Raw genomic sequence first — 23,761 nt, forward strand, 5'->3', positions numbered from 1 at the left:
CTCCAGTCAGAGAGGCAACCATCTACTACCACTCTCTGGCTTCTCCCACAAAGCCAATGTCTAATCCAATTTACTACCTCATCTTGAATGCTGAACAATTGAACTTTCTTGACCAACCTCCCATGCAAGATCTTGTCAAAGGCCCTGCTAAGGTCCACTGCCTTGTCTTCATCAATTTTCCTGGTAACTTCCTCAAAAAACCCTCTAAGACTGGTTAGACATGACATACCAAGCACGAAGCCATGCCACGGATCCTTAATCAGTCCATGTCTATCCTAATACCGTATATCCAGTCCCTCAGAATACCTTCCAATAATGTTCCCACTGCTATTGTCAGGCTCGCTGGTCTATGATTTCCTAGTTTATGTTCAGAGCCTTTCTTAAATAGTGGAACAACATTAGCTATCCCTCCAATCCTCCAGTACCTCACCTGTTGCTAAGGATGATTTAAACATCTCTGCTCAGATCCAATTTCTGGACTTGCCTCCCACAGGTTTCAAAGGAATACCTAGTCAAACCCTGGGGTTTTCTCCAACTAATTTACTTCAAGGCAGCAAACACCTCCTCCTCTGTAATCTGTATAGGCTATATAGAGTCGATGCTGTTTTGCCTCGTTTCTATACACCGTCCATCTCCCGAGTAAATACAGATATAAAAAATCCTTTTAAGATCTCCCTCATCTATTTTGGCTCCACACATGGGTTACCATTATGATCCTCAAGACCAATTTTGTCCCTTGCAATCCTTTTGCTCTTAACACATCTGTAAAATCCCTTAGGATTCTCCTTCACCTTATCTGCTTGGGAATTTTGGGGAAGAAAATCATAATGGATGCTTCTTCCTCTTTTAGAATCTTACAACATTGGCCATCATGTCCAAAGTACTAGTCAGCCATTAGTCCCATCAGCCTGCCTAATATTATTTTCCCTAATAATCATAATCATTTTGAGTTCCTAATTTCTTTTTCCCTTTTTGTAACAGGATTTCCTTTTCTTTAAAAGAGTAGGCATTTTGTTTGTCCTTGCTGTAAAGACATAAAACATTAAATTAAGATCGCTGCCATTTCATCTTTCTAAGCTTCTGTGGGACCTTTCTATTTTATAGAAGCTCTTGCTATCTGCCTTTATATAAGTAGCTCCTGCAAAATGGCAGTTGAGGTCATGCAAATTCACCCTCATGGAATTCACAAATCACTATAAAAAGTCTAGAATCAAAAGCTGCACTACCAAAATTTATGTCAAAGAATGTAAATTAACATTTGTCTTTACTTCATATTTATTGATGCATGCACACGTGTAAGTTAGCTTTATGGGAATTTGCTATACATACTGTTTTCTAGGAGTGCCAACCACCCCTCCCCCTCCAAATAAATCAAGCGTTGTCCTGCTGTTCATTCTCAGGTGTTACTTCTTCCCTCCACATAACTTTGCAATCCTCCAAACATCTTACAATCCTCAATCTTATCAGTTTTCTTGGCATAATTAAGACTTTTTCCTCCAATTAAATACTATCACTGATTTCTTTATTCCACATGGAAATCAAAGCAACTTGCCCTTCGAAACTCTGTTGATATGCCATTTTAGGATGTTTATACCTTTTAAGCTTATAATGAATCCTTGCTGATATCCTGTCTCAAATCTGGTACACTTGATCTTCTAAAACAAACTTGGTTCACTTGAGTAACTTAAATAAATCTTTTCCTTCTGACCAAACAATCTATTCCCCTTTGAACACTTCTGTTTAAACACTAAATGAAAACAAAATTCTTTTTTTGTTAATAGTTTCTACGTTTGTTAAAATGAGTCCCTTCCAGTTTTAAAACACTGTCACTTCTCAGCACTACATCTTCCATAACCTTCTACTTGAGTATCTTCAATCTGCTTCAACCATCCTCCTTATGATGAAGCTCCTTCCCCCCCCCCCCCCCAAAGTTAACAACATTCAAAACATGCATGCCATTTTAAACTTCATTCATCCCCTATTTTTTTTCTGATCATTAGGCTCCTCTTTGTTCTACTACCTGTGGCTGCCAGGTAACATTCACTAGGATCTTCAAGGATTTCAGCAAACATCTAAAAGATTCAAGATCATTTATTATTATTTCCAGTAGACAAGTGTAAGGAGAACAAAATAATTGTTACCCCAGATCTGATGCAGCACAAAAAAAAACACAAGATAAAGAACACAATTAAAAAAGCAATACAAATACATAACATTGCTTACTGCATATAGATTGATTCTATGTCCATAAAGTGATGCTAGGCACAGGAGTGCCTGTGAATCAGGTGACAAACAAGAAATTATAAAGTAGTGGCGATTGTGGATATGGAGGTGTTGATCAGCCTTACTATTTAGGGATAAGTTTTTCAGTCGGATGGTTCTGTCATGGATACTGTATTATCACACTCCCTGATGTGAGTGGAACAATCAGTCTGTGAGCAGAGTGGGTGGGATTGTTAATTATGTCACTGGTCTTTTTCCAACACAATTCTGTATATATGCACTAGAAGGCAGGTAATCTAGTGCTGCTGATGCACTGGGCAGTTTTGACTACCTGATGTTCAGCCTTCCTGTCCGCCACAGTGCGGTTTCTGTACTATTCAGTGATGCAGCTTGTGAAGATTCTCCTTACTATGCATCTGTAGAATAACGCAGTCCAGCTCTCTTCAGCCTCCTCAGAAAGCAGAGCCGTTGGTGAGCTTTCGTGATTGTGTGGAATGAGCTCTGGGACCATGAGAGGCTGTGTAAGATGTGCACTCCCAGGAGTTTGAAACTGCTTGCAGTTTTCACTGCTGTGCTGCCAATGAAAAGAGGGACATTAGTGATGCAAGTTCTCCTGAAGTCGATAACCATCTCCCTAGTCTTAGTGACATTGAGGAAGAGATTATTTGCCGAGCACCAGGCCTCAAGTTCTTCCATCTTCTCTCTGTAGGCCATCTTATTGTTGTTGATGTGCCCCAACACTGTTGTGTCATTGACTGCGATCATAATTCCAACAATGAAATCCCATGCATTTCACAAAAGTGCTCCGGTTTCCTCCCATCGACCAAAGATGTACTGGTTGCTAACTTAGTCATTGTAAATTATCCCATGATTAGGCCAGGATTAAATAAGAAGATTGCTGGGGATTGGCTGGATGGGTGGGTGGACAGACAGACATGAATGAATGAATGAATGAACAAACAAACCTGATGATGTGAATACTCAGGCATTTGGCCATGCAGTCATGTGTAAGCAGAGTGTACAGCAGTGGGATTAGCACACAGCCCTGGGAGTGCATCCATGGCGAGGATGATTGGAGGGTGAAGTGCTTGTGCATCCTGACTATCTGAGGTCTGTTGGTTAGGAAGTCCAACACCCAGTTGCACAGTGGTATGTTTAGACCGAGGAGGAGTTTGTTCACCAAGGTCTGTAGGACAAAGTGTTGAATGCATAACTGAAATCCAGAAACAGCATTCTGAAATAAGCATCCTTGTATTATGGATGTGTCAGGGCCAGGTGATCGATGCAATGGCATGTGCCATAGAGCAGTTATGTTGGTAATCATATTGGTGAGTGCCTAATGTGGTAGGGATGGAGTTCTTGCTATGTGCCATTACCAGCCATGCAAAACACTTCATGATGATTGGCATCAGTGCCATCAGGCAGTAGTCATTTAGTTCTGATGGTGTAGAGTTCTTGGTACAGGGATGATGGTGAACTGATTTGAAACATGTAGGGACAACAGCCTGGATGAGTGAAGTGTTGAAGTTGCCTGTGAAGACATCAGTGAGCTGGTGTGCACACTTCCTGAGTACGTTGTCTGGCCCATGTGCCTTACAAGGGTTGACTCTATACATGGTCCTCACTTCTGCTTCTGTCAGACAGTGACTGCTCACCTGGGAGAGGGGTAACTTAGGTTCCTAGTACGTTGCATGCCTCGAAGTGTGCATAAAAGCTGTTTAGAGTGTTATAGAGGAAGGTGTCACTGGTACAGTCGATGTTCTTTTTCCTTCCGTAGGCAATAATTCCCTTGATGCACAGCCATATATGGTGGGGATCATCACTGGACAGGTGTTCCTGAATTTTTTGTGCATACAGGCGATCTTTTCCCTTTTTATGTCCAAGATGAGATTTCTCCTGGCTGCTCTAAGAGCTGTTCTGTCACCAGACTAGAAGGCAATGTCCCAGGCTTATAATAGGGAGTACACCCTTGCGTTCAGCCAAGGTTTCTGGTTGGGACGTGAGATGACTGTTCTTGAGGTATCAACATCATCTTCACACTTACTGATGAACTATATTTGCATTTTCCTCTATAGGTGTCCCCCGTTTTTTGAACATTTGCTTTACGACAGCTCGGAGTTACGAAAGACCAACATTAGTACCTGTTTTCCCTAACCAAAGAGGATTTTCGCTTTACAAAAAAAAGACGCCAGCTTTATACGTGTGTTTACCCCGAGAAAGACTATAATGACGATGAAGCCTTCTGCGGGCAGTTGTTTGTGCATGCGTGTATGTGCTGATTTTTTTTTTCTCCAAATCGATTTTGGCTCGCTGTCTTCCTGCTCTGATAAGTGAAACTACACCATGCATACAATATTTCTACTTTATATAGGGTGCATATTTATCATATCATTCTTGCTTTTACTATATGTTTGAGTTATTTTAGGTTTTATGTGCTATTTGGTATGATTTGGTAGGTTATTTTTTGGGTCTGGGAACGCTCAAAAATTTTTCCCATATAAATTAATGGTAATTGCTTCTTCGCTTTACAACATCTCGGATTACTAATGGTTTCACAGGAACACTCTACCTTCAGATACCTGGGGAAACCTGTATTAACATAATAAATGATTTTTAACCAATTACCTTGTATGATATTAGTTACAATTTACATGTATGTAAATTAATTCTGAAGATTTTCCAAGCATTGATAGATTTGTTGGTCTACGTTTCTCTTAACCGTTATAGATTTACTTTTAAAACAAAAGTCCTTTATTGGCCATTCTGCTTTCAATCCATCCAAGAAATTTCTAACTAATTGACGCTTTGGTGCTACAGAATGAAATCTGCCAACCCAGATACTACATTATAGCTATTAAAGTACTTGCCCATGAACTCTGCAGCAATGTTGGTTCTATTTTTCTAACAATTTTACTAGATATTTCACTTTACTAATCCAAATGAAATTCACTTCCTCATTTTTCAGCACAATCCTCTAACATAACAAAACATGCAGGCTAACAATATCAACAATAAACATGGCTCATTAGAAGCACCTGAAGTTTTAAAAAAAAAATTCTTTGGAAAATTGCTAAAGATAACATCTGATATTCCAATTAGGCAATCTCTAGTGCGACTAAACACCAAATCCAGAACATATTCAAAGTACTGTACCCCAAAAACAAGTGTAGGACTAGAGCAGGGGGTTCCCAACCTTTTATATGTCATGGACCAATACCATTAAGCAAAGCATCCATGGACCCCAGGTTGGAAACCCAAGCTTACAGCTTGGCTCTTGACAGAGATGCCAAGATGCTAATTTGCCTTGTTAATCAATTAGGCACCCAAATCCCATAAAAACTAGCCCTGCCCTTGTATTCTATTCTTAGAAGTGTCACAATGCTCCACAGATTCTGCTCAAAACCTTCAATTAATTCTACTAACCACTCATTTAAGGAGCCTTTTCATTTGCAGGATTTTAGACCTGCAGATCTCCGGAAATTCTTAAATAAAATCACTTGTGTTAAGAACATGTGTGCTGGCCTTCAAAACAAAGTATATAATTTTTTTTGTTCCTTTCAGAGTTTCCCATATTTAATTATTTACATCAAAACATCTCTAATCACTAATGAGGCCCTTCTTGTATGTCAATGCTTTCCCCAACTTCCATACCTGTATACTGCAGCGTAGGAATCAGGAACATGGAGGGAAGTTAACTGTTATGACATAACATTTGTTGTTTTGCAGCAGCAGTTATAGTGTGACAACATTAAAAATACTATAAATGACAAAATAAATTCTGCAGAAAGGATTGAGGTAGTGCTCGTGGATCATTCAGAAATCTGATGACAGAAGAGAAGTTGTTACTTGTGAATCGTTAAGTGTGGGTTTTCATGCTGGTACCTCCTCCCTGATGGTGGTAATGAGAAGACAGCATCATTCAGATTACTGCATTCTATCAAAGCAGCAAAGCCTCCAGCCCAACTGGACTGCAAAGACACAAAAAATTTAGACCAGCTCAGAGGAGTGAATGAGAGGCTTGGGTCAGATTAAGTACAATTAATATGTGAAATTAAATCAAGGAACATCTGGTTCTTTGTTCTGTCCAATCCTTTAATAATTTTAAATAATTGCATTCCACTCTGCATTGTTCTAAAGTAGAATGTAGAACAGTATGGGCCCTTTCAGACCACAATCTTGTGCCACCCTATATAAATGTACTCTGCAAATTGGTTGCCTAGTGTACACATGGCCTAGAATCAGGGGTGTCAAACTCATTTTAGGTCATGGGCCGGATTGAGCAAAATGCAGCTTCATGTGGGCTGGATCAGTCGGACGCGTGCGAACGCAGCTTTCGTTGCCTCCGTTTTTTCAGCCTGCTCTCATGTGTCTCAGTCTCTGCTATAACTACAAAGTGTTTCACTTTACAAATTCCGTTTCTTATGAAGAAGACTGCCGAATAAACACTAAAAACCCTGAAAACCTGGTACCCGAATAAACTCAGCATTAGCCATATCATACGCTTCGATTACTGGGGCCAGCTTTAATAGTAATTAGATATTATCTCGCGGGCCAAAGATAATTCCACCGCGGGCCGGATTTGGCCCCCGGGCCTTGAGTTTGACATATATGGCCTAGATGATGTAGAGGCCACATCCTGAAGACCAAATGCAATAAGCCAGATTAGAGTAGTGCACTCAAAATGCATTACTGTAACTCGTTAAACTTGCATAAGGAAAATACTCTATAAAATAACTGAACTAATTTAAACTTCTGATACTTCTTATTCGTGCTAAAAATCACTGAATAGTAATCAAGGATTTTTTTTTAAATGGAAATTTATACTTAGATTTATATCAAGTACGACCGAATCAAATCTGAAATGATCTACAAATTTTAAAAAAGCACAGAGCTCATAACATTAGATTTTATGCACTGACTACAAGAAGGTACTCAATGTCATCACAAAATAGCTCTTAATGCAGTTGACAAGATCAGCTTCTGACCTGAGCGGTTATGAGATTCACTGATACAATGTCGACTGATGCCAGCTACTCCATTGGATCCACCAGAAGAATGTGGAGAATAATTGAAATGTCCCGAGTTCTGAGATGTCGGGCTCCTGGGAAGATTTGGAATAGGAGGAAGTTTAACAGATTTTCCCATCCTGCTGACAGAAGTCTGCAAATAAACAAGGAAACAAACTAAATCTTACTATAACATTTACTGCGCACATTAACACCTCATTTTTTTTCCAGACAATTGGTGGCAGACAATAAATATTGGTCTTGCCAGTTGTAGTGGAAATGGTTAAAACTAGTGTATGATGGGATACTTGACCATTCTGGAGCAGCTGGACTTAAGACTGCTGATGTGAGTTGAGAATAACCTTGGATAAGTGCAGTACTAGGAACTCCAAAAAACAAGATACCAGGCTCCTAGAACCAGGAGAGTGGATGTGGCTGGGGGTAAATCATGAGTCCTGATAACAGGGAACAAAGAGGACTATTAGACTTGCACTGGGAGATAATTGACATGTCACTTAAACGATTATTCATGTACAGTACTGACTGTGGGATGCTAAACAAAGTTATGTGAAGTTGTTTGTCTTGCTGCATAAATATGAGCTCTGTATTACCTAAAAAAAAAAAATCAGAGCTTTGGTAGCGGAGGAGACTGCCGTAGACTGTCCATGATCATGTTAATAAACTCTTAAAACGAAACTGGGAGTCATTATGGTGTTCATAGTTAGTGTGTCCATGACACCAGTGTGATCCAGATTCCACCATTGCCCAAAATAGGTTTTCTTATAATTATTGAAAACATTTGAGGAGAGAGGGAAAGAGGGGGAATCATTATTGAATAGAGTTCTTAAAAATCAAAATGACAACCTTCTTCAGGGTGGTTAAAAATGAGGATATTTGTGCATTTTTAGAGAAATAAATGGAAGTCTAATTATGTATCTGCAGGTGTAATGAAGAATTTACCTGTAGCAGCACATTACATCACTTAAGCAGCATTCACAAGAAAAACATAAATGGAACATGAATTATATACTATTTATTTTATTTTGAGATACAGCACACCCAGTGAACCAGACCAACCCACAACTCACCTATTAACACAAGCCCAATTACAGGGCAATTTATAATGACCAATTTACGAAAATTTAAAATGGGTAATTGACATTATTTTTCTTTTCTCACAACCCTGGATGTGCAACAGTTCATTGCTACCAGCCTGGATTTTGTGTTCATCTCTTTTTATAATAGAACGTGATTAAGCAAAAGTCCATTTTAGTGCAAAGTAGGCATTGAGTTGCTAAACCGATTCGGGTTATGCTGGGTAGTTCAAAAAACCAACAGATGACTGGAAGTAGCCGCTCTTGAACCTGGTGATGTGGGTCTTCAGGTTTCTGTACCTCCTGCTCAATGGTAGATATGTAAAGATGGCATGGCCTGGGTGGTGAAAATTTGCCTTCTTGAGGTAATGGCTCCTGTAGATACTATTATCAATGGTGAGGAGGGATGTGCTTACGATGTATTGGACGGACCATGAAAATATAGTGCAGATAATCAGTAGTTAGACTAACAGATAGGAGTCCAGAATATACAGTCTGAAATGGTGGCGCAGTCACAATCTCTCACAATTAAGCAATACCACGATGACCAGTAGTATCACCAGGGCATAGTAGACTACAGATGAAGTGATGGTAAAATGAATTAGTTAGTTAGGTACTAGTTAGGTATTTGGTAGTCAAAAGAAATGTGGTCGGAGAGATGTTCTATGCTGCATGACTACAATTCTATGAGCCTAGAAATTACTGCCAATGCTATTAGTAGACAAATAATTTTGAGGTATTTGAGCTCTGCACATTTTCTAGATGTTTCACAGTGTTACAGGTTCCAGTTTTAAGATGGCACTGGTGACGCACAGCAACTACTTCTCGGTAGCAAACAAAACAAACAAAACTACTTTATTAATCACTTGTTTCTGGTAAATGACCGTTAGGCTGTAACTTCTCTTTTGGAGTTGAGCTTTTGAACCACTTGTATAACTTGGCATTTTTGTTATCTAAACTGAAGTCTCAAAGGTACAGAATGGTTCTGGCGTGGCGTGGACAGGCCAAATCAAGGGGATGGGGCCTGGGCCCGAGAGTGAGGAATGAGCCAATGTTTGTCCAGTATTGGAGCAGACTTAAGAGGTGATTCGACGCAGCAGAACTGAGGTGAGGCAAAGTCAAAGCAGCAGGACCCGGGCCCAGGCACAAGAAAAGACACAATGTTTGATCGATTTAAGCACCAGACTGAACTGGAAAGGTCGGGAACAGGCTAAATCGAGGCAGTGGGCCGGGTCCAAGAGCAAGGAACGAGTCAAAGTTTGGCCAATTTAAGCACCAGGACAGACTGAAAAGGCCAGGGTGTTAGAGCTGGAGGAGCAGGACGGTCCTCGGTGAGGTCAACTCATCTCTGCACTGAACTGAAGCTGTGGCCTGCAATTAACTGGCCCCTAGACTGGCTGCAGTGCTGACTGGCTTCTTGGCTGTAAACTCTAGTTCTGAAATTTATTTGCTTACTTTTTATCGTTTGCGTGATTTGTTCTTTTTTTGCACATTGGGTCTTCTTTTTTAATGGGTTTTATTGGGTTTCGTTGTTTTGTGGCTGTCTGCAAGGAGATGAATGTCAATGTTGTATATAGTATACATACTTTGAACTTCGTTGTTAATCTATATAGGTTAAAATTATATTACCACAAAATGCCACAGAAATAAATTTAGCATTTATCTGGTATGCAGCCAGAATTTTTAGCCTACAATTAACTATATTAACAAGGATCACATTTTTTTTTGACTGGTTTAGAGTAATTCAGATTCAGTTATTTATTGGCACCTTAACTTGAGAAAATAATTAATTTGCAAGTTTAATCAAACATGCACATACATATCTTTTAAAGACTAAATAACATTATTAGCACATTACTCATTTAGGTAAAAATGGGTCAAATACAATAATTAACATTTAAAATTTTATTAACAGACTGAGAAATGAAATAGCTTACTGTGAAGCTTGCAGGAGTATAATATTAAAAAAGAAGCATTTTGAATGTTTGCCTGAAGATTTCAGTTAGTGACTAGACTTCACTTACAGCTTATTTACTTGCATTTTCAGAGAAAGACTCATGTGGTAGAGTCACTTTGGACAGTTTTAGTCAAATATTCAGTTAATTTTAACTGTTTGATTCAGCAAATTACTTGTATGGTTTAAAATATACAGAGGTTTTTAAAAATTTACTTAGCGATACAGTGCAAACCACGCCCTTCCAGTCCAATGAGCCGCACCACCAAACAACCTTAGCCTAACCACAGGATAATTTACAATGACCAATTAACCTATTAACCAGAATGTCTTTGGACTGTGGAAGAAAACTAGAGCACCCAGAGGAAACCCACGAGAATGGGTGAACCCAGAGAAAATGCACAAACAATGAACTCCGGAATACCACAGGCTGTAATAATGCCGCTTTAACCGCCACACTAACATAGCGCCATTTTCTCCTGCTTACTTCTTTATGTCAAGAAAACATTTAATGGTTGTCATACTGTTGATGTTGAAGTCTATTCAAATTTACAGCAAAATTCTTTCCCACAGGCAAATGTGTAAAACATTGCAGAAAACTTACTATGTCAGAATTTCCACTGCTGTTGAAGTTGGGCTTTGCAAACCTGTGAGGCATAGAATACGTTGTATGCTCCATTTTGCCATCTTTGTTCATTCGTATCCTATCCGAGCTCCATACTTCAAAGTTTGATGGCGGCAAAAATGGAGGAATAACTGCTTTTAGCTTGTCGCTGGGAAGACGAGTAAAAGGTGCACCATTTCTTAACTGAAACAGAGGGATGTCATAACGACAAGCAGAGCTGATACTTTTGTGGCTTTAGAAATATCCTGTAAAATGCACTGAAAACATTTACAGAGATTCAAAATACATAACATACTTGGTTTACAATTATTTGTACAATACCCGAGATGAAAAGTGCAATCACCAAACAGAAATTATAAAAACCCAGCTATGGCTTTTTAAAATTAATTTAACCATCTTTAAAATCAAATTGTATGCAGAACAGTATATAACAAGAATGCTCTCCATCATTTATTTTGAACATGGTAGTAATTTAGAAAAATGTTCTTTCCCATTTTGGAATTTTCTCCATTTCCCTTAATGCACTTCAGCAGGCAACAAGTATGAGGAGTATCAGTATCGAGAGTCAGCACTGAATTAAATCAGTTGAAGTATAGTTCTTTTATTTTATTCACTACACTAATATACCTCACCAATAATAGGAAGATCACCAATAAGTTTATCATTTATTTTCAAGCTGATTCAGTGATTTTTATTATGGTTATATCAGATTCTATAATTTCACAATGGGGAACATAATTGCCAACAAATTTACCATTTAAAAAAAATCTAATTTGAATTTGCCAACACATGAAAAAAGTCCCAAAATAAATTTATAACCTACCATAGTTGTAAGAAGCATGTCATCTTTCTCTGTACAAATATGGTCATGTCCTTGAAATTAGATTTAAATGAACAAAAACTCGTGATGAACAGTGTTACATTTGACACCAAATCAAACATATTAAGTACAGTCAGCAGTAAGAATATATTTGTAAATACCACTTAGTCTGATCAATTAATTACCAAAATTAAGTGCTGCATTTTTCTAGATGGTAATAGTATAATAGGTATTCAATGCAAACCAAGCTGTTAATTTTACCCACTGACGATATGCAGTACATTTTTACTTAGTAAGCGAACAAAGGCAGTTATGTGTAACTACATTACCTAGTCCTTCACTTTGGTGTCTCATTTAAGTAACTAAGATTCGAAAATAAAGACCTTTCAGTGATGTTCATCCCTCCTCAGATTAATAGTACTGAGGTTCACGAAAAGTAATCAAGTGGATGCAAACTACAAAGTTTGATTAAGAACTGCCAAAACTTTCATTGCATTATGTTTTGGCTTACTTTTGTATGCAATTTTATAGGTTTGATTTACATACACTGACAAACAACTACTTCAAACATACAGGAAGAAGTTGCAGAACAATGTTTCAATAAGCCACTAGATTTTAAGGATAAGAAATGAATATTTTGTATGTTTTTTCAACCTCAGGTCAGTCAGGCCAGGTTTCTTTAAAAAACCTTAAATATTTTAGAAGGTCATAGAATTAGAGAAATGCAACATCCAATTTGTACACAGCTTCTTCAAGGTTAGTACGAGGATTTGTTGATGATGATAATAGTAAAGGGGCAATACCAGCCAGAAGACTGGAAAAACAATAGCAATAAGCACTCCAGAAATAGAAAACAATTCAAGTAACTTAACCTATATTTTGCTTTGTTTCAGATACAGGCTGGGTTTTGTTTAGCTGGAAATTACATCAATTTTTAGGATTTTTCACAAGTCATCATAGTTCTCAACATAGCCAAACACAATTGTATTAAATCTAACATGTATAAACATATAATTATGCTTGCATATTTGGATATAGATGTACATTCATGCTCACATGTATGTTTGTGTGTATGCATGTCTTTCCCTACATGCATTCCACTAGATGGGCAAGATTCAAACCCAAGTCACAAAGGTGAATGTGTAAGTTCTCACTATATCATCCAGTTTTCAGTCATTAATTTTAGACATGTAGGTTAAAGTTTGTAAAGAAATTTCAGGATGAATGGGAAAGATTTAACTTGAAACCTTTCACAAAAAAAAGGTAACTTTATTTACAGATTCTAACTAATTCCAACTACTCATTTTCTCACTAATTTTATTTATACTTATTTAGAAATACAGTGCAGAGCTAATACTAAAAGCCTATTTATTTTGCCTAACAGATTTGCAGTGTAATAGCATTGACCTTAAATTAACAGCAGCAAATAGGCTATTCAGAGTGTAATCAAAATAAATTTAATTACAAATTTCAGGCTTTATTGTCATTTATTTAGTAGTTTGAAAATGCTTCCAAAGTAGATTAGCTCACCACTGTTCTTGCTTTTTGATGTCCAAGCCATAGAGAAATCTATATTACCCACAGATGTCAAGGCTGAATTGTTTGAATCATCCTTTGGGTTGGCTTTCATTGTAGAATCCAGTCCAATTTCAGGTTCATCTAAGAAAGGGGCAAGCCGATTTGAGGAAAAGCCTTGTCTAAGTGTCCTAGTCAGTTTCAATTTACGGAATCTGTTGGACATTCTATTCCACCAAGACTAGACACAATAAAGAGAGAGAACATTTCAAGTAGTCAGCAGTCAATGAGGACTGAAAAAAAAAAATCAGTATTTTTTTTAAAACAAAAATCAATAAATGTCAACTGATCCACACTTCTGCAGAAGGTGAAGAAAAATTTTTTAAATGACTTCAGTCTGGAAATATCACTTTTTAAAGATGCTGAAGGATGGAATTAATTGATTAAATGAATTAGTTATGCTAATTGTAGATTGCATATATGGTTAAGTTTCTTTATAATTTCAGTGCAACCTCCTTTCACAAAATTGGCTGTATCAACATTCTGGATAAATATTTGCAGGGGTTCTAGTGCAATTCCCACAATAATAGTAGGCATTTTTAATAACAACAGCTATATATTTAATGTAAAAAAATCAGGAGCATCTGGAGAGTGTTTAAAGTGACTAAGTAAGAGGAGTTAATCCCAAACAAAATTATTTTTTATTAAACAGATTATGGAAACCAGTCTTTACAATGATTCTTGGTTAAATTTGCTTCAGACATCATTCAAATGTTCACGGTAGTATTTTTGTGTGCCATCTTTAGTAAAAGTTTAAGTGGACAGACAAGGAAACTATTCATCTTAACCTTGAAAGTTAATTATTTTTTGTTTGCTTCCTTGAAGTTTATTAATCTGACCTTACTCCAGATGGAAGTCTAAATGAATTTCACACAGACACCACCCTATAAACTAGAAATAGAAATTAATTATTAATGTCTGAAATGATTACTCATCATAATAAGACTGAACCTAATGATCTATGAACTTTATGGAAAACAGAATGCCATCTTCGGAAGCCAGTGTGAAAAAAGTATAATGCATAATGAATAAGTCAGTTTATATTATAAAATTTGGTAGATATAATATTAAATAAATTCCAGGTCAGAGAAGATGATTAAAGAAAGTTTCTTCAGAAAATCTTACAAATGTTACCAAATGCACAAGAAAAATTGCATTGATCAAACTATTTTTATACCTTTAATCCCCCCTTGTCTTCTGGAGGTACAGGAAAGTTTAAGGACAGTTTACTTTTTGAGCGAGGTACCGTCTTAGATTTTGTCTTATTTCTCTCTTTATCTACTTGCATGCAGACAGATGCCAGAAGCCGCACAAGTTCTGTATCTAATGAATAGAAGAGTTTCTGATCACTTACAGCAACAAAAATAGAACTATTAACCAGATGCAATAGATGACCCCAACAGACTCACAAGTGAAGTCCTCACCTGGAAGGACTGTTTGGGGCCCTGAATGGTGGTAAGAGAGGAGGCGTAGGGACAGGCGTAGCACTTGGGCTTGCAGGGATAAGTGCCAGGTGGGAGATCCTTGGGGAGGGACGTGTGGACCAGGGAGTCGCGGAGGGAAGTAAGTTAACAGACTGAATCAATCCTTTCTAATGTCAAATATATACCGGTATTAATGAATTACCAACTTAAACAGTATTGCAACAGGACCATCAATTCCATGCATTTCTGAAAACCATTCAACATTCCCTTTCATAGGTGCATAATTGGATCTGAAAACTTGCATGGGGAGCTACAAACCCTGTCTGGAAGTGTTTAAGGGGTTAAGAAGATAAAAATAAAATAAATCACATCTGTAAGGTTATCTAACCCAGATACTCCAGGTCTTGGTGAATAAAAAGATCAGCACATATACAGCTGGTCTTTAAGCATAAAACTGTCTGTCTCCCTTGGACAAAGAACTTATTGGGAGTTTTTATTTTAAATGTCAAGTTGGTAGATCTGGCATTTACTTCAAATTCAAACTTTGTTTTGTTATTTGATACTTGAATCAGAAAGACTTACATGACAACAATTTCCAACAAAAAGACTAACACTTTTAAATAGAAATAATGTGAATCATTTTCAAACTAGCAATACAGAGAAGTACATTTCTTATTTCTAACATTTACCACAATATTTATCAGAAACAACTACGTAGTTATTTCTTGAATTTACCTGGATCATTTAGCAGCATTACAAGATCGAAGGCAGTTACACCATTCTTGGCACAGAGATTGACATCTGCTCCTTGATTCAATAAATACTTCACAACATCCTTGCTCCTTAAGAAAAGTTATGCCAAAACCAACAGTTAATAGGTGTCATAAAGCAAAATCACAAATAATTCTGAAATAAAATGCTTTCCTTTCTCAGTACTCAAATAGATTACTTTGTGATATAGCATTACAAGCGAATACATTATTAATAGAATTTCCAAGCTCAGATTCTCTGTATCTAATTTACTAATGCTTAAATACATGATGCGATGGCTCGAAGTACTATAAAGATGTAGAAATGGAAAATCCATTTTCCTTTAAAAATTGGCAATGCTAATTCAACAAATTAGTGCGATATACTTGCTGCGCTGTCAAAACTTTTTCCCATTTTGTGTTGATGCTTCATTATCATGAAAATCAAAGTAAGATTTCCCAACAACTTTGTCAAAAATATTAATACAAACATGAATATGACAGATTAAATTGAGTAAGTTTTTTTATGTACCCATGATAAGTAGCTTGCATTAAGGCTGTCCAGCCATGTACACCATCTTGCTTGTCAATATCAGAGTTCCTTTCACTAAGAAGTTGTACAAGTTCCAGCTGACCTGTCATGGCAGCAATCATTAATGGAGAGGCACCATCTGCATTAACAACATTGGCTTGACATGCATCTTCATCAAGAATCTCCTTCACCAACTGATAGCTCCCTATTTACAAACAAAGCAAATGCAGATAGAACATAAATTACAGAGCAGTTACATTGTATTTTGAAATTTTACAATATTATTCAAAACAGACATCTTATTGAACATGCATGATAAAAATGTGAATTTATACAGAACCGTGACAATAAAAACATTATCCCAAATCACATTACAATGGGGTGTATGTGTGTTCATGCATGCACCAGCATGTGGGATGGTTACAAAGAGGGACCGGACTGTAAGAAGGAACATTTAAGAATGGCAAATTAGAGACAGTGCTTGATAGATGGAAGTGATCAGTTTGGTTGAAAAAAGACAAGTGTCAAGTATTAAAAGAATTAAGATTTACAGAACACATAACATCATTTTTAACTGCTGTGATAAAAACGAAAAGGTTAGTGGGACAATAAAACAGATAGATAGATAGATAGATACTTTATTCATCCCCATGGGGAAATTCAACTTTTTTCCAATGTCCCATACACTTGTTGTAGCAAAACTAATTACATACAATACTTAACTCAGTAAAAAATATGATATCTCAATATCACCAAGACCAAGGAGATGGTGGTGGACTTTAGGAGATCTAGGCCTCATATGGAGCCAGTGATCATTAATGGAGAATGTGTGGAGCAGGTTAAGACCTATAAGGCTGGAGCAGGTTGAAGTAATACAGAGGATTTTGGTTAATTAGGCCATTGGAGCAGTTGTTTATTGGGACATCTCTTAAAGAACAAAAACTAATTTTAAAAAATCACAGGAATTCCTTTTGTTTATTTGGGACATTGTGCTGCTTAATTGGGACAGGAGACCATTGCCAAACAGTTTCTAAATAGCATCAGTTGTGTACACTTGGGGCCATCAACACACCATGCTTAAAGTGAAGTTCTTAAATAACACCAGTTGTGTGTACTTGTGTTAGGTTATCTATTTGGGCTGATGGACACCAATTCAAAATGCAGTGATAGCTGACCATTTTTTAAAATTTTGACTTCAAAAATTTTCAGACACTTGCCACAAAAAGATGACACTTTAAAAAAAAAAATTGCTGGATGGACCAAATTAAAACCCATCCACCCAACACCACTCATTAGCTTGACTGCAAGGGTTAACTTTTAAAAAAACATGCAATACAGTTCATTACTGATAATTAGAGAGAAATAAACAGAAAGACAACTCAGAACTGTTTTGTTCACTGCAGTTTCAAACATTCAGGTTTAGAGATACCAACGACGACTGGAAGTGAAATGTAAGATTTCACTACTTCAACAGGTTAGGAACTACGAGTTCCTTTGAAGGCACCAACCATCATCTGGAATGTCACAATGAAAATGGATATTTGGAAGAAGAAATTGTCAAAAGCATTGTATGAAAGTAATGAAAATGACACATCTGAACTTGAGCTAGTGATTACACAGGATGCCGGGGAAGTTACTGTTTTATTATGACACAACTTCATGCAGGAAGGCAATGAAGGTAGTCCATTATCTGTACAAGGTAGCTGCACTGATTTTGTTCATTTACAGTCAACCAAAAGAACGCTGCAGCATACAATGGATGAACTCCTCCATTGATAACTATTAACTAATATAGTTTTATAGTACTCTAGCATTTGTAGTGTTCTAATTTAATCTATACTTCATTTGAATACATAATTTGTTACTCAGCTAAATAGTTGTCTGCCTTTTTTTAAAAAACACCTAAACTATTTCCAAGAACTTCAACTAATTGAGGCAGCTGCTTAATTGGGCCAAAATGTACTGGTCCCAATGTGACCCGATTAATTGGGATCTACTGTATAGTGGTGTGATTTTGTGGAATTTTTCTTAAATGAATAGAATGTTTAGTGCATGGGTTACCTGATCCTTAATCTAGGCTATTATAGATGGATGATGGGTAAGTAAGTTTCAAGGGATTCACAAAAAAACGAACAGTTTGAATTTTTATCTGATAAGGAAATAACATAATGAATAGCTAATTTCAAACTTGGAACTCTGTTTGTTCCAAATAGCTTTAAAGTAAATCAACAATATATTACATAAAATTGCTTCACCAACTTCACAAAATGCATTCCACCTAATTATTCACTGTACTATTTCTCCCCCTCTTTTTGAAATACCATACTTCAGTCAGACTTGCAAAGGTAGACAAGCCAATAGTAAGAATAAGCTGAAGCAGGAGGTTGCTGAAAAAGTCAGAAGAGATTTGCAAAAATTAGAGGGGAAATCTGTAAGGTCACGGAGAGATTTGAAAATGCAAAGAACTATAAAACTGAATCATAAGTGAAACAGAGGTACTTTAATAACCATAGCGCTAATGGGGAAATGAAACTTGGGTGTCCACGAAATGATGGGCACAGCTTCAAATATGCAGAAGTTAATGGCAAGGTTCAAAAAGTTATGGCTATTGTCTTCCCACTTGGAATAGTTGAGCCTGGAAAGGATATTCAAAACTAATGGTAATAGTTTTCTTCCATTAACAATATTGTTAACTTAAATAGTCATTGTTTCTTTCTAAGCAATGCAAAATAAATTGCAATGCAACTCTCACCCATTTTCAGTGCATGGAATATATCAGGTCTCCTTTTCTGTTCATCTGAAAAATAAAACAGAAATATTATTAATATCCATTATCTTAAAATCAGAATTAAGATTGGTGAACAAATCTTCATGAGGGAAGATTTGGCACTCGCTCTCTGTGGCCATTTTACCTGCCACGGGAGATTCCAATATCATTTTGGTAGTGGTGTATATGCCATCTCAGGCCAATGTCAAGCAGGCTCCAGAAGACCTGAGCAATGTAATAAACAGGCATGAGACAGCACATACTGATGCCTTCTCCATTATTTTGGGAGATTTTAACAAGGCCTACTTGAAAAAGTCACTAAATAATTAATATCAACAAATCACTTGTAATACCAAAGGAAACAACACACTGGACCACTATTACACCACCATCAAGAACACTTGCACTACTGTTCCACACCACTTTGTAAAGTCTAGTCACTTGGCTGTACTTCTACTCGCAGAGACTGAAGACTAAAGCACCAGTACTGAGGACCAAGAAGGTATGAAAAAGGAAGGCGCAGAGGTGCTTACAAGACTGCTTTGAATCAGCGGACTGTACTGTATTCAGGAATCCATCCTCAAGTCTGGACGAATATACTGCAATTGTCACTGACTTTATTAAAACCTGTGTAGATGAGTGTGTGCCTTCGAAAACTTAATGTACATTCCCAAAGCAACAGCTGTGGTAAACCAGGTGGTTCATAGTCTGCTGAGGGCTAGATCTGTGCCATTTAAGTCCGGCAACCAGGTTCGTCTAAAAAGAACAGTCTGCAGAGGGCTATTTCAAGAGCTAAGAAACAATTCTGAGCGAGGCGGAAGGAGACATCGGATGCATGGCAACTCTGGCAGGGTTTGCAGGCCATTACTTCCTACAAAGCAAAACACAACATCATGAATGGCATTGATGCTTCACTACCAGATGAGTTCAACACCCTTTTATGCTCACTTCAAAAGGGAGATTAAAACTACTGCTGTAAGGATCCCTACTGCACCTGGTGACCCTGTGATCCCTGCCTCAGAGGCCAACCTCAGGCTGTCTTTCAGGAGGGTGAACACTTGCAAGGCAGCAGCCCTCAATGGAGTACCTGACAAGGCTAGGAAAATTTGTGCCAACCAACTGGTGGGGGTATTCAAAGACATTTTCAACATCTCACTGCTATGGCCAGAAGTACCCACCAGCTTCAAAAGGACAATTATCTCAATGGCTCTCCATGTGTACTTGGATCATCTGGACAATACAAATACCTATGTGAGGGTGCTGTTCACTGACCAGCTCAGCATTTTACATCATCGTTCCTACAGTCCTGATGGAAAAGCTCCAGAACCTGGATCTCTATACATCCCTCTGCAAATGGATCCTCGACTTCCTAACCGGAAGGCCACAGTCTGTGTGGATTGATAATAACATCACCACTTCACTGACAATCAACAATGGTGCACCTCAGGGATGTATGCTTAGTCCACTGCTCTACTGTCTCTATACCCATGACTGTGTGGCTAGACACAGCTCAAATGCTTCTATAAATTTGTTGATGATTGTTGGCAGAATCTCAGATGGTGACAAGAGGGCATCCAGGAGTGAGATATACAGCTGATTGAGTGGTGTTGCAGCAACAACCTTGCACTCAACATCAGTAAGTACAAAGAGCTGATTGTGGACTTCAGAAAGCACAAGACAAGGAAACACAAATTAATCCTCATAGAGGGACCAGAAGAGGAGAGAATGAGCAATTTCAATTTCCAGGCTATCAATATCTCTGAGGATCTAAAATGGTTCCAACATATTGATGCAGCTATAAGGAAGTCAGGACAGCGACTATATTTCATCAAGAGTATCCAGGACATCTTCAAGGAGCGGTGCCTCAGAAAAGCTGCTTCCATCATCAAGAATCCCCACCACCCAGGACATGCCCTCTTCTCAATGTTACCATCAAGAAGGAGGTACAGAAAACTGAAGGCACACACTCAGCTTAATTTCGATATTACACTACTTATCTTGATTTAACTATTTAATAAACATACTGTTGTGTACTTCCTGTAATTCAGTATTTTTTGCTATACTTACCTTGTTAGAAAGTTAAAATATTTCACATATGCCAGTGATACGCCAACTTTAAACATCCCCTCACCTTATATATATGTATTCTAGTGTCAGATATTTTGACCATGCGGGGGGAAAAAACGCTGTCTAGTCAAGTATAGCAGAGAAATGTCTTCACTCAGAGAAATTATGATTCTCTTCCCAGAGAGCTGTTGGGATGCATTCAAAACAGGGAGATAATTACCATCAACATATTAAACAGAATAATGGAATATGGGACACTGCAGGAACTAGGAGCTAGGAGATGGGCCACAATTTTCATCAACTAGCAGAACAGGCTTGAAGAATGAATGGACACACAACACACTGCAGATGCTGAAATCTGGGGCAATGAACAATCTGCTGGAGGAACTCAATAGGTCAGGCAGCATCCGAGGGGGTAAGAAGTTGTTGAGTTTTTCGGTTCTGATGCAGGTTTTCGACCCATAATGTCAACAGTTCCTCCCCACCACCACCCACCCAACCCTATTCATAGAATGTGTTCGACCGGATAGTTTCACCACCTAATGTTGCTATTGGAGAACCAATAGACTACCCTTAGACCCAAATATCAAGTTTTTATGTAATCCTATTCTGCACAGAAAATACAAGTCAAATTACAATATGATTGCACAAAAAATAATTCCACTCACAGAGGTTATGTGTTTTAAGCAATTTGGAATCAACAATGAGGCAGTGACTCAATCTTCAAATTGGTAGCATGGGATATTTTACAATGTGGGTGTGCGAATTCACGGGTCAGTGATGCTTTGTGTTTGACTTACAATGACAATACAGCGCATGGGGTAGGGTCTAAAAACGTGGGCCAGCAGAGAAGATATACCATTGAACTGTTACGATTAACGCAATGCATCATCCCAGCATTGGCTATTGACTTCAGAAGGAGTAACGGACCGCACAACCCCATCTACATCGGTGGTGCGCAGGTGGAACAGGTCAAAAGCTTTAAGTTCCTCGGGGTGAATATCACAAATAACCTGACTTGGTCTAACCAAGCAGAGTCCACTGCCAAGAAGGCCCACCAGCGCCTTTACTTCTTGAGAAAGCTGAAGAAATTTGGCCTGTCCCCTAAAACCCTCACTAATTTTTATAGGTGCACCGTAGAAAGCATTCTTCTAGGGTGCATCACAACCTGGTATGGGAATTGTTCTGTCCAAGATCGGTAGAAGCTGCAGCAGATCGTGAACATAGCCCAACACATCACACAAACCAATCTTCCATCCTTGGACTCACTTTACACCGCACGCTGTCGGAGCAGTGCTGCTGGGACAATCAAGGACACGACCCACCCAGCCAACACACTTTTTGTCCCTCTTCCCTCCGGGAGAAGGTTCAGGAGCTTGAAGATTCGTACGGCCAGATCTGGGAACAGCTTCTTTCCAACTGTGATAAGACTGCTGTAGCCCTGTCGCACATAATCACCTTTTTTTACCTACCACGTTCGATTCAGCATTCCATGTTTGGTACAGGAAGGGCATTAGACATTTTGAAGATCTCTTCATTGATAACCGCTTCGCTTCTTTTCAACAGCTCTCTGTTAAGTTCAACCTGCCTAACGCTCACTTTTTCAGATATCTCCAAATCCGGCACTTTACTGCTCCTTTAATTCCTAACTTTCCTGAAATGCCTGCGAAAAATGCTATGGACCTATTTCTCTCCATTAATCCACTAGGTAAAGGTTTAATTTCAATTATCCAAGATAAACTAGCAGCCTTACGACGGGCCCCTGTGGATAAAATTAAAATGGCCTGGGAGCAGGATCTAAATATCTCCTTATCCGAGGAGAGCTGGGACTCAGTTCTCAAATCGGTTAACTCAACCTCTCTTTGTGCTCGCCATTGTCTCTTACAGTTTAAGATTGTTCATAGAGCCCATATGTCTAAATCTAAACTATCTCGATTCTACCCTGGCATTAGTCCGCTCTGCGATAAATGCAAGAGGGGCGTGGCCTCTCTCATCCATATGTACTGGTTCTGTCCTAGCTTGGAGAAATTCTGGAAAGATGTCTTCACTACACTATCGGGTATTCTGAATCAGCACCTAGAACCTAACCCCTTAATTGCTCTGTTCGGTTTTTGGGGCGAGACAGATTTATGTCTGGGTCTGACCAAATGCCGAATACTATCCTTTGCCTCTCTCCTAGCGAGACGCTTGATCCTCCTTAGATGGAGAGATGTTGCCCCGCCCACTCATGCGCAATGGCTTAACGACATTATGGCCTGCTTGGACCTCGAAAAAATTCATTATTCAGTTCTCAATTCGGATTTAAAGTTCCATAAGATCTGGGGGCCTTTTATCGAGTACTTTCATAACCTTCCTCTTGACTAGGGTTTTTTTTTCTTTTCGGTCCCTTGCTTTCAGCTCCCTTTTTTTTCTGGTAGTAGGCATTATTATCCTCTGTTGCTAAGTGTATTCACAGTCTGGGAGTTTGACTGTCCGGACTTATACTCTCTATATTGTGTGGTGGTTGGTCTGGAATTGTTGTTTTTTCTTGTGTTGTGGGGTTTGGGGAGGACACTAAGCTCACTTGTCTTTAATTTAGGTGCTTTTTTGTTAAATTCTTTTCCTCTGTAGCATATTGTTATTGTATGCTTAACCTTGCTCTGTATTAATGCTCCTCATTGGGATTTGGGGTTTTTAATTTTGTAAAATGTTTTGAAAAACTAATTTAAAAAAAAGACTGCTGAACGGATCCTGACCCGGATCTGGGCCGTACCTTCCAAATATCTGGACCTGACTTGCACTATCTTACTTTCCCTTTTCTAATTATGATTTATAATTTAAATTTTTATTATACTTCGATTTGTACTTCAGGGAGCGCGAAGCGCAGAAACAAATATCACTGTGCGCTCTAGTATCAATTGTTCGGTGACAATAAGTATAAACGTG

General features: G+C 38.2%; 1 protein-coding gene across 5 annotated transcripts in view; it reads right to left on the reverse strand.

The window, feature by feature from the left end:
• The window catches only part of LOC140713714 (ankyrin repeat and SAM domain-containing protein 6-like), a 49,334-nt gene that overhangs the window by 24,482 nt on the left and 1,091 nt on the right, over positions 1-23,761 (reverse strand). For 3 of the 5 annotated variants that reach the window (XR_012095716.1, XR_012095715.1, XM_073024129.1), the window contains exons 2-10: positions 18,755-18,799; positions 16,003-16,207; positions 15,457-15,563; positions 14,475-14,620; positions 13,253-13,478; positions 11,726-11,775; positions 10,882-11,085; positions 9,779-9,867; positions 7,209-7,324 (exon numbers count right to left, since the gene is read on the reverse strand). Coding sequence is in view for 3 of the 5 variants with exons in the window: in XM_073024129.1 (XP_072880230.1) it covers positions 7,209-7,324; positions 9,779-9,867; positions 10,882-11,085; positions 11,726-11,775; positions 13,253-13,478; positions 14,475-14,620; positions 15,457-15,563; positions 16,003-16,207; positions 18,755-18,799 (1,188 nt within the window). In the remaining 2 variants the exon portion in view is untranslated. Of the gene's footprint in view, positions 1-7,208; positions 7,384-9,778; positions 9,868-10,881; positions 11,086-11,725; positions 11,776-13,252; positions 13,479-14,474; positions 14,621-15,456; positions 15,564-16,002; positions 16,208-18,754; positions 18,800-23,761 lie in introns of all 5 variants that reach the window. The other 2 variants (XM_073024132.1, XM_073024130.1) reach the window with 2 other exon arrangements.

Source organism: Hemitrygon akajei, chromosome 20 (genome assembly GCF_048418815.1).
Source record: "Hemitrygon akajei chromosome 20, sHemAka1.3, whole genome shotgun sequence".
NCBI lineage: Eukaryota > Metazoa > Chordata > Chondrichthyes > Myliobatiformes > Dasyatidae > Hemitrygon > Hemitrygon akajei.